General features: G+C 35.4%; 1 protein-coding gene across 1 annotated transcript; it reads left to right on the top strand.

Annotated features, from left to right (window-relative positions):
* Positions 1–7,633: 7,633 nt before the first annotated feature.
* LOC127870023 (trypsin alpha-like) lies at positions 7,634–15,454 on the top strand. The gene is made up of 7 exons (XM_052412685.1): positions 7,634–7,703; positions 11,328–11,437; positions 11,915–12,015; positions 12,990–13,138; positions 13,933–14,052; positions 14,611–14,747; positions 15,425–15,454. Exons 1-7 carry the CDS (start codon positions 7,634–7,636, stop codon positions 15,452–15,454), a joined length of 717 nt encoding a protein of 238 aa, XP_052268645.1.
* The last annotated feature ends 604 nt before the right edge of the window (positions 15,455–16,058 follow it).

The following is a 16,058-nucleotide window of genomic DNA, read 5'->3' as shown; positions in this document are numbered from 1 at the left end:
CCCCCCCAATTTTTTTTGTAAACATCATCTTATAAATTACCCCACCCCACATTATATCCCCCTCTCACCCCCTACCCCCCCCCCTGATTTTTTTTTTTAACATCATTATTACCACACCCCACATTATACCCCCCTCTCACCCCCCCCCCCCCCTTTTCCCCAATCCCCCCCCCAAAAAAAAATTTTTTTTTCCTTTTTTATTTTTGAAAGATCGTCTAATAAATTATGGAAATTAATATGAACAATTTCCCCATGATGGCTTACGTTATACTGTCAAGCACTCGAAAAGTTGAGCGCGCTGTCCTCTGACAGCTCTTGTTAATATTTGCCAACAAAAAGTGTGAAAAAAAGCTAATAATTTTCATATATGGTAGTCATCAGCCATTTTTTACGGGTTACATGTATATGGAATTGATTTTTGACAATTATGTTTTAGGATATATTGTTTTTGAAAGTTGAATGTCTAAAGCTATTGTATAGCTTCTATATATTATTACTTGTTTATTTATTGCTCTGTCTGCGGTGCCATTGAAAGAATATCTTTATCATATTGGATAGAGCAACAACAATGTGTCGATTAACATACCTGAACAAAACACACAATGCTGGTGGTTACCCTATACCATTGATCAAATGAATTTATAATAAAAAGCTCATGAAATGGGCTTTTCTGGAGTTCTTTTTTTCAAACATATACTAATATGGTACATTGTATTATTGGTCGAGCTAGCAAATGTGGATAGTAAATAAATGTTTTATTCATGTTAAATGACAGACATTACACTATAAATGGATCAATATTAAGGGCCTAGCCACCTAGGTATTATATTTGTTAAACTAGGCTCCTCTTTATGTTCAATGACTTACACAAATGTTCAGAAATGTTGTTCTTTAAGTGCTAGAAATGAAGCCAATAATTGTAGCTTTTGGGCGTTGAGGACAATTGTACGTGCATGCATGGTGTGGATCAATTGACTGATATAATACAATTAATACAACTGCGTTACAGTTTTATGTTCTGATTTCATTGTTCAAGGAAATAATATAATTGAATGATGGCTGTGCTATTCTTTAAAATGTGTTGGTTTTGGAAATGCTCATATAATAGTATATGCTTTTACACATGAATTATTTTTTATAGCAACAGTTGAATGTGGTCACATGATAATGTAGCTAAGAGTATTGAAATATAAACAATTGTCGGCATAGCATTATAATCATATTATAAGAAAGACTATATAGACATGTGTAACATATTTACACACAATTGAAGTTAAAGGTTACACTGTGCAAAAACTTATCATGCTATTGTACAAATAAATACTTACCATATAATGAAAGAACTATAAACCAAGTTTTTAAGTTTGTTGTCAAAAACCTTTTGGTTTTCTAAAAAATGTTGTAGTACATAAGTTTCAATTCCTATCCGTAGTAAAAAATGGAAATATTTAGCTTTGTTAAACCATTCTTCTCAATCGCACTAAACCTGAAGTCAAAGGAAAAAAACGTGTCTTTTGGAGAGCATCCACCTGTCTTTAAAGCTGCTCTAAGGTTTGGGCCATACATTTTTCTTCAGTGGTTGGCTGTCCATGCAGAATGTTTTCAGCAGTTTGGTCAGCTTCTCCACAAGGGTATTTTTATTCCTATGATATCTTGAAGAGTTTGAAACTGGGTCATGTGGGGTCTAAAGCAAGGTATATAGGTCAACGTAAAGAAAAGGCTTGTGAACACCGTGGAGGCCACATTTATTGCCAATTTCATATGAAAGTTTTGAGAACATTTGTCCTAATGATATCTCGCCAAATAAGCAAACTGTGTACAATATATTGCCCAATCTTCATGAAACTGGGTGAGAATTTGTATGCAATGATGTTTTCATTGAGTCAGGAAAAAGGTCATGTTGGGTCATAAACTCAGTCAAATAATAGGGGCAGCTTGTACACTAGCTTAAGAAGTCTTCATGAATCTTTCCCTGAAAATTTGTTGTAATGATTTCTGGAATGAGTGTAAATGGTAACCTTTGAATGAAAAACATGCCCACTATGGGGCGGGGCAGTTTACCTTCTGTGGCTTAAGTAAACCCATGTGTACACATACAAAATATGTTTGGCACTCATCATAAAACTTGGCTCAGAACATTAACAACAGATTATGTATGGGCCGAGTGAAAAAAATGAAAGTGGTTTGGTCAAAAACATGGCTGTCAGGTGTTGGAAGCAGTTTTCCTAGCAAGTCTATTGCTAAAAACCTTGTAAACACTACCTTTTCAGATAAGTTAAATTACTTGGGGTCGTAGGTTCGCACCTAAGGACCTTTTGCCCTCTTGTAACATAAATTGGTTATGCTCTTTTATTAAGCATGCAAGCTCAAAGCTTGATAAAACCGTCACAATAATGGAGTGTTTGTGTCCCTTTGAACTTTTTCTGCACGCAATCAATAATCATGCAATTTTAAAACAACTTGCTAAAACTGGCGTGAAACCCAATCTCCGTATTTCTGAAGTCAAGGTCTCTTGCAGGTCCATGCTTACATGCATTTACAGCTTGCTGGGAGCTTTGTTATCCATCATTACAATAACTTTCCACACATAACCACCATTAAGAGAATGTGTAAAACCTGTCTCCCTAACTCATAAGGCATAGATCACAAGGGTCAACTTTGAGCCAAATACAGCCAAATACAGCTTGTCCATATAAGAACTTCGCCATTTATCATGTATTGTCAAGGTCACTCTTAGAAGTTAAATTTGGCCATATTACAGATTGTATTGACCGTACATTCATCATTATTCATAATGTAACAATTACAAAAAAGCTTAAATGCGCACTATCATGACTACCGGTATAAATATTTTATTTAAATAAACTGATCATAGGTTATGAACTGCGACATAAATTGGCTGCTAGCTGTTTAAATTTGTGTTGACAAGACATTACAATTACATGGACTATAATACTTTAGATGAGTTTGATGGCCAAATGTTAATATAAAAAGAACCAACACTATGTGTATGTGTTTATGTCACTCAAGTAAGGCATATAATTGCATCGTCCATCCTTCCATTTTTGTTATGTCCTGCTTCTTGTGAGAAGCATCGGTCAGAAATTATCGAAGGGATTCAACTAAAACTTCATATCATGATACAGGGCATTAAGGGGAAGTGCAGAGCTCCAGAACCATATCTTTTCATCAGGATTTACTGCCCTTTAGTCCATTTTCTTTTGCAGAGAAACTTTTTTATTGATAGGGGACATTAAGAGAAAGTGCCTAGTATGAGAACCACAGCTCTAATAAGCATTTTTGGAGTTCTTTATTTTTCATAAGCCAGTTTTTGACGAGACATTATCAGAACACAATTGGTAGGCACTCGAGGGCAAAAGTTATTTCTCTTTATTAACACATGTAAACAAAGTACGAATTTTGGTTTCCGCTGTTCGAGTTGTAGTGTTTATTAAATCTTCACCAAATTCCTTGAACTTTTTTGTTTAGGCATAAATGCAACGTTTAGTGACCAGTCCATCTGCAACAGGCACTTAAAAAGTTTTTCGCCCGTTATTTCTAAAGTCGTGAAATTTTGGGCTTCTGCTCATAAGTAGTATGTTTTCATAAGTTCATACAAAAATGTGAAAGTAGCCTTCCAGCTCTTACACGTGTACAGTTTTTATCATCACTTTCTGGATATGTTTTTGTTACTTTAAATAGAAAGTTCAAGCAGCAAATGGGCTCCTGAAACTTTATTGTTCCATGTCTTCGGTACAGCATAACTTAGCAAGTAATACTGTGATTAATATAAAACTTAATAAAATATGAAGGGCATTAAGGGGAGTGCAGAGTGCAAGAACCATAACTTTCTTATTGGGATTTACAGAGTTATTGCCATAATGTCGATTTTCATGTTCAGAGCTTAGCTCCTTCTAAATTAAAGATATCTCAATGACACTATTGATAGAAGGCGTTAATTAAGAGGAAAAGCAGAGTACAATAATTGCAACTCTCTCATCAGTATTTATTTAGTTATTACCGTTTGTTTAGTTTTACATAGTCCGTTTGCGTGTCTGTGTGTGTATGTGTTGAATAACTCAGAAAATAATGGTTGGATTCAAATATAAATTCATAGAATATGAGAGAACTTCAATGAAAAATGCAGAATAAAAGAACCATGACTATCTTGTCATGATGTAATGATTTATTTCCCTCCAGTTAATTTTCTTTTAAATTGTGGTTTTGTCAACTCGGATCTTCTATGGGAAGATCAATCTAATCTTTACTTATTATTTCGTGACCGATGTTGCGAATATCAATTCTGTGGTTGTATTCTGGGACGTTCATTTGGAACAACCGAAACGAGTAAAGACATGGGTGTTACGAACCATATGAGACGCGTCATTTAAAAAAGGATTTTATGCCATATGTGTTCGCGCAATCTTGTCAGGTGCTACTCTTTCCGCCATAAAGCAGCTCTGACCAGACTGAGCTAAGCTGGTCGTATATGGCCTAGGACCACTTTTCGCATAACGTGGCTCAATATAGCACATGGTTGTATAATAATATCAATTTCCTTCAATAATTAGATTTATTTATAGGCGGGAAAATAGTCCAACAGATATATCTAAAAGGGTTTTGCAGCACCTTTTATAGATTGTATTTACAAATCAACCAATATCTTTCCTCGGTTCATATTAATAATAAATTAATAAGATAAATTGTAGTCATTTAAAAATAAAACTGGGAGAAATTGAAATACCATTGTTTTATTGTTTCATTAAACCAAGTCACATTTCATTTGCAGAGTTTTCAGTTTAAGGTTACCGTTTTGCGAAAGATTAAACTATCAAGCACTGTTAGCACACCCATTATGAAACACGTAACTCTTGACAATATAAAATACTCCGTCAATGATTTGACTGACACGACCTTATCATTCTTTCCTCTTGAGATTAAAACGTCTGAATGCACATAATCCATATTATTCCTTACTCAAAAATTGTTTTACCGCGTAATAGACAATGTAATGGTCAGTTTTACAGCTATGAGAAGTTCGTGCGTCCATCTAAGTACTGATGCTATACGAGGTATCTTTCTTCTGTTCTCACCACGTTCTAGGCATTTCCCTTCGTGTATTGTGCGGGTCCATGCGGTGAACCGGGCATTCAAACCATGTTCTTCACTTGTCTCCTATGTCGCTACTGCGACGATTGGGTTTTCATAATTGCATATCAAACGCAGAAGGATCGACGCAAAGTCCCCGATCGCTTAAGAACCAATGCTCAGCGTTGAATTAAATTCGTTTGTACTATGTTCCTCTTACGTTATTTGCGTTGATGGCGTTTCCAGGGCGACCTCATACGTACCAACGCAGAATCTGCGCTTGTCTGAAACATATGCACAGATAAACCGTACGAGAATGTTTTTTCAAATCAAGCCTATCTTGATAATAGTGCAATCACTTTAAATGTATGTTTTGGGAGACACGAATTCAGGTTTCTATTCTACAGATGCAAATAATAATATCGTGAAGCTGAATGAAATGGGTTTAGAATACTTTTTGTCCGATACCCGTCGATCGGTTGTTTCTGATACAAACATTGACTACTGGCATATGAAACTCACACAGCTATCGTGATGATCAAAATTCCGTAACTTAATTAGGATTGATTAAAAACGGACTAGTACACTCGCACTTGATAAGCACTCACCTCTTGTTTTATTAAATGTCCTATTTTAACTACCAGATTGTACACGACATTCATTGTTTACTTCTTATGCAGGTGTTATTTTCCCATAGATGATTTAAAGGCGCCTGATATTGAAGGTAACACAAGATACTTGGTTATGCATCATTTTTATCATCTATTTCTTTCGCCATTCATGTAATATGATTGACTCGTATGAAGTTGAATACTGGATAACTATTACAATTCAAAAATCTTATAAAAAGATCATAACAGATTTAGAGCGAAAAACATCATTGCACTGTATTATCAAAGATCATACGAGCATATATACCATTAACTTTTTAACGTATAACTGATACACATTTATGATTAATACGTTCTTTAAAAATCAATACGTGCAAAAATGAAAGGACGTGAATACATTTCTTGAAATAAGGTATCATTCAGGTTTGTGCTAAACATTAAACTTCTTTAAAAATGCATCGTAATTTAAATTATTCTTACGATGATTGACCAGACGGTCTCCAGGTCCTCGGCGCTTCCTCTATTGATTTTCAGTCCTGATTAGTCTGCGACAGAAATGTTAAATAATGACGCGAGTTTCTTTTATTTATATTTTTTTACATGTTTTAAGTTTACAAGATTATCAAATATATTGACATAAACTAAGCTTTTAATAATTTATTGCTAATGTCAAAGAAATTTGGCGGCTTTCCATCTTTTCCTTTCGTGTCGTATCGTATATAGTTTGATTTTTTTTTTATTTTAAACGTATACGTTTACAGGGTTTTTCTTTTATGCGTGGTACTTAGAGATTTTATGTACTTTGAGATATTTTGTGCTACACGGAAAAGTCGAAGATCACGGTGAGCAGAACGACCGCTACGAGTACAGACATCACCATTAACGGCGAGAGCTGGAAGAAGTGACCTAACTAAAAGTACTCGGGAGCAACCCTGTCCAAGGATGGTAAATTTACCAGAACCGCTGGGGTCTGTATACGAATTATAACGGACATACCAGAAAAAAGGAATGATGATGACCTCATGCTAATAAGGTCGCGGGCATAGTTTATCTAACAAATCATGAAAAAATACATTTTTTTGCGTTTTTTTTGTGGACACTTATATTCACAAGTATTATTTTATCGCCCATAAGAGCATGCACTGACAGACCGATCTATTCTTATAGTCACGTTATTAACACATTTATGCCTAGCGTCTAAAAAAAGGCATTGGCAAACAGCGTAGATCCAGATGAGACGCCGCATCATGTGGCGTCTCATTAGGGTCTGCGCTGTTTGCTTAAAGGAATTTCTGTAAGAAATATTCTAAATATAGAAATAAGTATACTACACATCCCTAATTTTGGAAATAAATTGATCCAATTTAGAAGGATGGGAGAGTCCACTAGGCATACATGGGTTAAGTTAAAACATGTACTGGTCACATGCGAGCGCAGGAGTGTCCTTCTCAATATCTCGTTGTTCTACTAAAAGACACATTTATTTAGCTGTACGACACATCAATACTGTAAAGCCTTGTTCCTTATAAAACATCAACCGGTCTGTTCCAAACGAAATAAAATTAAAATGAATAATGAAACATCGCTCATTATACAATTCGGTTGGTACAAATATGAAGTACTGTTTGATTCGAAATTTAAGACGCACAGCTATGCATATATCCATAATTAACGCTATAATTCTTATTGATTTTATTTTATGTAGGGAATGCTATTATAGTATAAAGCACAAAGTATTACTTTTTGTTAATTCAAATAGTTCGGTTAAATTGTCAAACTGAACATTACTAAACAAATACAGCAATAATAAAACACAATAAACATTATAAAAAGAGAAAGTCTTGTTAACATGCGCAAGTCATTTATGTAAGGCTAGTGACCAATTGCCTATAAAACACATGCAAAAACATACTTGTTTTAGCACAAAACTAAATATGAATATCTTCGGCATTGGAGCTGTCAGTGTGAAGCAGAGATATGATGTATCTGCGTTTGTCGTAAACAGTACGGCAAAGGCGTTTGGAACAAATAAAGACATTATTGTTCGATTGATGGCTTAATCCATTTTTTCATTCCAATGGAGGAAACATTACATGTTTTAACCTTAAAATATATTAGATGCTCGGATATAAAATTCCCATTAAAATTAACCTTACATATTTGTGTAACAGTCAAACGTGTGCAAGTTTTTAATTGTTTGTCGTTCCTATTAATGCTACTCAAAATCATCGTTCTAGAAAGGCCGCGTCCCTGTCCGATGAAATGTCAGGTCACACGGATGACCCACATATTCGACTGGTAACCGAAATTTGTCAAAGCGTGATTTGGTCTGCGAATCGCCATGAAAGTGTATGTATAAACACGATTCAGAAGCGTTATCTAGTGAGATCTAGTTGTTTGTATATCGCTTCTGTCACGATCTCTACGCAATTACAGAAATGAGAACAAACCAGATAGTGGAATTTTTCCAATCACCACTCGACTTGCAACACTGAGAAGTTATTTTGCATTTATTGCGTAGGCATTTAGATACGCATAAACATAAACATTTAAATCAACTGAAGAACTTTTCTTTTAAAAAGTGTATTTTTATGTCCACATGTTGTCGCGTTGCCCAATAATTACTTCGATAAAACAAAAAAACACACACGAATAAATGAGGAAGGATAAAACAAGCAACAGCAACAGAGATGGTTATCAAAAGAAACTCCATGTTTTCATACTTTTATTATGGCTTTTTATTTGACAAATAAAAATGCACAAGGGCTGTTTAAAAATGACATAGATTACGGCCTTGGCATACGCAAACTAGAACAAACCAAATGCTATCCCCGTTTCTGTAATTGGCCTCGCTAATTCGAACCCTTTCGACTCACTTGTTTGAACTATTTTGGTATCTGAGCACTAATAACGTAACATCATGAATTCTTTACTGACCTGCATAGTATTACAGATGAATCCGTTAGACTACAACAGCGAAACAGCAAAAAAAGAACAAACAAAACAACACAGGCAATAAAGGTCAATGTTAAAATAATAATAATAACAAACGTAATTAGAGACTAGTACTAGTGCTTACAGAAAAAGCCTATTACATATAATTTGTTATATATTTTCATGTAGAACTATGTTGAACTACATAAAAAGTGTAGTACATATATTTTTTATATTTTCATGTTGATCAATGTTGAACTAATTAATTAGCACAATTCATGTAACATTAGACCCCCACTACTAAGTTGGAACTTAAAAGCTGGGCGTTGTCCTAGAGCTTTGATTAGCTAATAATTAGTAACTAGCCACACTAATACTGTGTCAGGAACTTAAAAAAGAAATGTATATAAAACGGGTTTTGGACTAGGGCTTTGCATAGCTAATAATTAGTAATTCGTCACCATGTTAAGCAAAGGCTTACAGGATCAAATCTTTAAACTCTTGAATCTCTTTCATATATGTGTGCCCAGGGGTGTCAAAGTTCAGGATTATTCCTGATTTCAGGATTTTGGCCCTCAAAAACTGCTTTTGATGTTGATATAAATTAGAGGATTTTTGTTGTGGTATTTACAGATTTTTGTCAAAAAATGTCATTTTTAACACAAATTATTTAATTTGACATATTGTTAACACAGTTAACATAATTAAATGAATAATTAACCCTTATTTGGTACTGGTCCCCCACATGCTAGGCTTATTTTCAGGATTTAAGATTTTGGCCAATTGACACCCCTGGACTGTGTGTCTAAATATTGAACCGCTCCTAATGGAGCGTGCCATTTAAATTTCCGTTCCGGCAACCACCAGCGCTATAATGTTTGCTCATTATCATTGAAAATCGCAACTGAGCATTTAAGTTTGCAATACTTTGGTCCATAACACAACTATCCAGTTGACCTTACTGTCCAGTTGACCGTATGTTGACCTACCATTGTGTAATGCCATTGGGTTGACCAACTTAAAGAGCTTTATAAGGAAGATCTCGGATCCGTTGGAAATAATATTTGCATTGACGATCTCTCAGAATGACCATTCTCCTTCTTTTGGGTGCTTTTCTTGGCGGTGAGTTGAGTGTCTTTGAAGTTTTAGACTGGCAGGATTTAGAAAGTGTATTCAGCAATCGGATTTTGGGGAGCTTTTTCTTTACTGTTTAGGCTGTGAGTCCGTTAAACAATAATTTACTAGTACTTAGCAGCGATTCATGCCGTCCTCCTATCGAATATACATAAAATGGCTTGGTCAAATACCAGTTCATGCGAATTATTTCATGTTTTCTTTTTGTTGTCCTGCGAGATCAGAGTTTATATTTAAAATAGCACAACGATTACTCGATTTAAATACATGCTTCTCTCCTCTCGCCAACAGTGTTTCTATTCTATCCGCGTTTAAATTTCTTGGCCTCGAACTTTAGTTCATTGTTCTTGTGGACTGTCGTGAAAGTGTTAATAAACAATAGGCTTTGCATGTAGTATTTTCTCCAGCCAAAGCTTAATGCACTCTTATTATAATTTAACGTGCTTGACATATACCATTGTAGTGTAACTTAGGGACCGAAAAAGTGAATAAAATTCGGCAGGGAGATAAAATAAATTTTGATACTACCGTATTTACAAAATACTGAAAAACATATCTCTCTTAATCAAAATTGTGTCATATTTATGATTTTTTTTATAGACAACAATCTTATATTGTATGCCATATGAAATAACGATGAAGTCTATCCTTAAAAGTTTGACAAACATGTATTTATAAAAACGTTTACAAGCTCATATTTTCACTTGCACAATTTCCAATTGAAACCTTTCAATTATAAGATGACCATGGTGGCATTTAAGTGCTCACCTGAGTGCGAGGAAACAAATTGTTGAAGACTTGCTCTGACGATCTGGTTGTTTTACCGTATTTGGCCCGGATTCAAACAGGGCCTTCATATTGTCAAGATAAATATTCTGGCCAAGTTTCAGCAAGACTGTGTCATACATAACACCTCTAGATAGGTAACAAGTAACATATTTTTTGTTCATGCCTTAAGTGTAATTCGCACTCACAAGCAGGCATTTTACAAACATTTTAAACAATATGATTTTTGAAGATGTATTGCAATATTAACCGTCGATGTGCCCGTTAACATTAAAAATAATGATTTGTACAATGTAATATACTTCTTTAGGCTGTAATGTGTACGTTTCAAATTATTTGATTGACAACGTTATTCAAAAGGGGATCCAATTCAAATTAGGATTGCAATTTTTCAATTTGGTTAATAATTACGTTTATTAAAATAATATCAAACAAGTTTATATGTACATAGGTGCGATATTAGTTCTTTTAAAGAGCTGTCGAATCATAACTGATTAATTTTTGTAAACACTGTTAAGGTATTTCTCCTTTACAGGTCGCCGTGGCGTAGTGGATATGGTGTCCGCCTAGCGATCGGGAGGTCACGGGTTCGATCCCCACTGTGGGAGCGATCTTTAGATCTCCCCCATAGACACCAAGTACTGGTTCTAGTCCCAGGAAACGGACTCGAGAGCGTTTCAAATAACCCTTCTAATTTCTATGCACTCGAGCTTAAATAAATAGGTTTACACTAAGGTATCTCTCTGTAAAAATTGTGTTAATAAATTCCTCCAGCAACTTTCGCCCAGGAATGCGGGCGGACGAGCTTCTCCGCGACACCCAACTACGCCATGCAGTTCATTGTGGGAGGTCAGGATGCCAGCCCAGGGGATTTCCCGTGGCAGGTAGGCTGTAACATAATTCAACTAGAACCCTAATCATTAAACAAGTTTAGTGTTCATTGGAAAGCTTATCAGCTACAATATCTGTCCAGTTACAGTTGATAAACAACCCCAGTACAGAAACATCACTTTAACCCATTTATGCCTAGCGTCTAGAAAAAAGGCATTGGCAAACAGCGTAGACCCAGATGAGACGCCGCATGATTCGGCGTCTCATCTGGGTCTGCGCTGTTTGCTTAAAGGATTTCCGGAAAAAAATATTCTAAATATAGAAATAAATATACTAGACATCCTTAATTTTGGAAATAAATTGATCCAATTTAGAAGGATGGGAGAGTCCACTAGGCATAAATGGATTAAGAAAGTCAACATTCAAGGTTGTCGATCATATCAAACGACACAAGCAAAACGCAGCGCATGGTTCATACCCACACGAAATATTATTATGCCAGAGATGTAAAGAGATTGTTCTTCTTGCAGGTGGGACTCATTGAGAACGGATACCTGATATGTGGCGGTACTTATGTGATCGGAACTGGAGGCGTGGTCAAGGTCATCACAGCTGCCCACTGTCTTTCAAGGTAATGACATTAAATCCGTATGTATCCTTAGTCTATTTTCAAGCTACAAGACCGGAATGGATGTTCGCGTTTTTTAAAACGTGAATAGAGCAAAAATGAAAACGTCCCGAATCGTCAGTTATTTGTTCATACGACACTCAAACAAATGGTTGGCTCAGTTTTTGACAAATATACAATGAATGGTTGAGAATTGTATGTAGGTCCGAATAAGTAAATGGTATTTTTGCATTGGTTAAAACACGTCTTTATTTCGTTCAGACTTCTTCATACGACGTTACACTACAATTTTTGGTTCTGCAAAACACAAAACAACGTGTCGGAATCGAAGAGGTGTCAAAATAACTTAGTGGCAATACATTTTATTTAAATGGCTTTACACGATTTTGCCTTTTTTCAAAACAGATAAAACGTCGATGATTAACAAAGAAGAACACAAGTTCAGAAGAAATGATCAAGAACAGCAACGAAAATAGAGTTTAATTCATTTCCAAATCATTTTCCTTTATACAGTCGAACATCCACATATGTAGAGAGGCGTGTATACTGATGCGAAATCCTTAGCTATTATGTACAGATATTTTAAAATGACACATGAACAGAATTGTGATTGTCATTTTTAGATGTATCTGGTCAATTGAAACTTTCTTTCCAGACTTCCAATAATATCGTGAATGTACACGGTATATGATTGATTAGCAGTTTTCTTATCAATATTTGTGAGAAAGAAATGTAAATACAGCTTATGCTCCCACGATGTAAATATAATATCTAAGCAGGACACACTTCATTACAACGTATATATACAGGGTCTTAATTAAACATATTGACGAGTAGTTGTATCAAGTTATAATATAATTTTATTTAACAAGCTTGATTTGACATCTTTAAGTTAAACAGTTTATTGAGCAAAACATTGAACCACGCCTTTTCGGCGAAGAGTACGTAAAACGTTCCCTGCTGCTTCTTGTTCACAGCAAGAACCCCAATCCCAACAACTACCAGGTCGTGTTCGGCATGCACCAAACCAACGTTGTCGGCACCCGGCTTATTGTGAGAGCAGTCACCATCAAAGTTCACACGTCATACAACTCTAACACCATGGCCAACGATATTGCCATTATCGGTATGACTCATTGTTTAATACCAAAATAATACCAAATCCATTGCATTTACTGATGTACTATGCCTCGTATCGTATTGACACAACTATTTAGAGTAGTTGCACTGTAAGGCCGCATGCTGGAAAGATTTAATAATGGACTGCTTTTTATATGTAGCCCAATATTTGTTCAATATATTGTTTTGTGTTTGGTCAATGTTGTTTATTCATAACAGGGAAATATCTGTGTAACCCATTGGCGTTAAAATTAAACAGATTTTTGTCAGTTCTCGTTTGTAATCCGAGGGAATCATCCCTTTCGGGTTTGCATTGCACAAGATAAGTTTGAAAAAAAAAGCGTTAACTAGATAAACGCAATATTAAGTTGCGTTTACACAATTTTTTTAGAAACGTGTATTTAAATTGTATCTGTATTTAAGTGAATCTCAGCCTTTCACAAATTACACAATCGATGGGGGCAAGGGAAAATGCAATACATTCGATTGTTAATAAATTATAATATTGATGCTTTTAACCGTCCAAAAACACTTTGTGCTTATGCATGGGGATGAACATATTTCTATCAAGTTTGATATACTGATTTAAGCAAGTTCTTAACACATGCTAGTTTTTATTAAATAAATCCCACTATTATACCTCACGTAACAACAAACAACAACATTAAATGGTGTTCACTATCGGATACATTGGCATCATGACACTCTAATGCTTTATTTGCCAAAAATTAAATGCCATATTGTGCAATCATTAAGTAAGTCAGTGCCAATGTATTGCGTTCTTCCTCGTACTCACGGCAGCTTTCGGCACCCTGATGCCGTCCCAGCTTCCCATCAACACGTTCCCAGCCTGCCGACCAACACGCACATATATTCACAACGAGGATGCAGTGGTGTCCGGATGGGGTACCACATCGGAAGGTATGCATGATATATGGGACGAGTTCATGTTGATAAATATGTAGATTAACAAAAATGTGTGCAATATATAATTTTATAAAAGGTCATATTGATAATATAACTCAGGTAGTACAACAATAATGCAACGAGTTTGAATAATAAACCATTTGTCAAGAGTGTTACATACGTCTAAGTAAAAAAACAGTACCACACGTATTACAATCAGCAACAAAATAACTTGTAACCAAACAACACATCGTTTGATTACTATTACGTATCTGGCCCTGCATTCATGTATATTATTGGTTTGTTTAAACATATACATGTAATGTTAGATTATCTTATGTCTGCGGTAACTAGAATACTAGTAACATAAAATAATAATCTACCAGTTATATCTCATTTTAACAACCACAAAACATCGTGAAAATGACAATTAACCAGTGACAATCCAGGTGTCTATCAATGATTTCTCTCAAATCATGAACATTTGACATTTGCTCTCGATTACTAGAACTAATTACCTTTTTTGAGAACATGTATATTGTCATAATGCAAACGAAATTATACGATCTGCAGGCGGTTCCTCCTCTTCCGTTTTGAAGTACGTCTGGAAGCCTCTACTGTCTCTGGCAGCATGCGAACTGACCGGAAATAAAGGCTCCCTGGACGCCACCATGTTGTGCGCCGGGGCAACTGGCAAAGACGCCTGCCAGGTAAGAGATGACGTAAAGCTTCAATTAAACATTGTTATAACCAAAATGTTTATTTCACAAACGCATCAATCTTAAAAAAATACTACCACTCCTCTCCGAAAGCGGTGTACTTCAGATTATTTTTAAGTTGAAGACTCGCTCATGAGATGAATATCCTAAGTTAATGTTGAGATATACATGTTAAAGGGACCTTTTCACGGTTTGGTAAATTGACAAAATTGAAAAAAGTTGTTTCAGATTCGCAAATTTTCTGTTTAGTTATGATATTTGTGAGGAAACAGTATTACTGTACATTTGCCATGGTCTAATATAGCCATTATATGCATCTTTTGACGATTTAAAAACATAAAATTTATAAAGCGTTGCAACACGAAACGATTGAATAATTTGGATAGTTCTGTTGTTGTCGTTTAAATTCGTGAAACTACGAAGATTGCTTATATAACGTATAAAATACGCATCTCATGTATGCTTGGCAGGAAAGCTCAGTTGGCTAATGCGTTTTTTACTTCAGGATTCCGGGGGTCACTGGTTCGAGCCCTGCTACGGGCTACTTTTTTTCCTTTTTTAAATTTTATTTTTGATCTTTTACTGGAGCTTTAAAAATTTAATGTTTACATTTATCAATATAAAGCATTTAATGACAAACTTCAAAATATACCAAAATCTGTGAAAAGGCCCCTTACAATTACAATCCTAAATCTTGACAATGAGCAACCCCAGTCATTTGCGTAAATTTGAACTCAGATGGGTACATGTTTAATATACAAGTTTTAAAAATACAGTTTATGATTAACCCATTTATGCCTAGTGGACTCTCCCGTCCTTCTTAATTAGATAAATTTATTTCCAAAATTAGGGATGTCTAGTATACTTATTTCTATATTTAGAATATTTCTTACAGAAATTCCTTTAAGCAAACAGCGCAGACCCTGATGGGACGCCGCATCATGCGGCGTCTCATCTGGGTCTACGCTGATTGCCAAGGCCTTTTTTCTAGACGCTAGGCATAAATGGTTTAAATAGGTTTAATCTCGTACGATCGCCTTCCTTCCTTACCCTTCGATTTTGAATGAATTTTTGAAACATTTATGACTGTATGTCCTACTACTACGGTTGCTGTTTTTTTTTGTTACTTTATCGCTAGTGCTACGAATGCTACCTCAACCTCACCATCACCGCAGCCATTACCACCGCCACGACCACAACCTACACTACTACTAACATTTATAATTGTTTGCTTGAACATAACAATCGTATTTTATCTTCACTACAGGGTGACTCTGGTGGACCTTTGGTTGTTCCCAGAAA

Source organism: Dreissena polymorpha, chromosome 2, assembly GCF_020536995.1.
Source record: "Dreissena polymorpha isolate Duluth1 chromosome 2, UMN_Dpol_1.0, whole genome shotgun sequence".
Lineage (NCBI taxonomy): Eukaryota > Metazoa > Mollusca > Bivalvia > Myida > Dreissenidae > Dreissena > Dreissena polymorpha.
The sequence above is the reverse complement of the archived record's forward strand: the minus strand, read 5'-3'. Positions and strand labels throughout refer to the sequence as shown.

What these genes read in the sequence shown, in the direction of transcription:
- LOC127870023 (XM_052412685.1), top strand. Translation starts at nt 7,634, where the DNA reads ATGAATATCTTCGGCATTGGAGCTGTCAGTGTGAAGCAGAGATATGAT. An exon ending in CAACGATATTGCCATTATCG is followed by an intron (nt 13,139 to 13,932) that starts GTATGACTCATT and finishes TACTCACGGCAG; the next exon opens with CTTTCGGCACCCTGATGCCG. An exon ending in ATGGGGTACCACATCGGAAG is followed by an intron (nt 14,053 to 14,610) that starts GTATGCATGATA and finishes TACGATCTGCAG; the next exon opens with GCGGTTCCTCCTCTTCCGTT.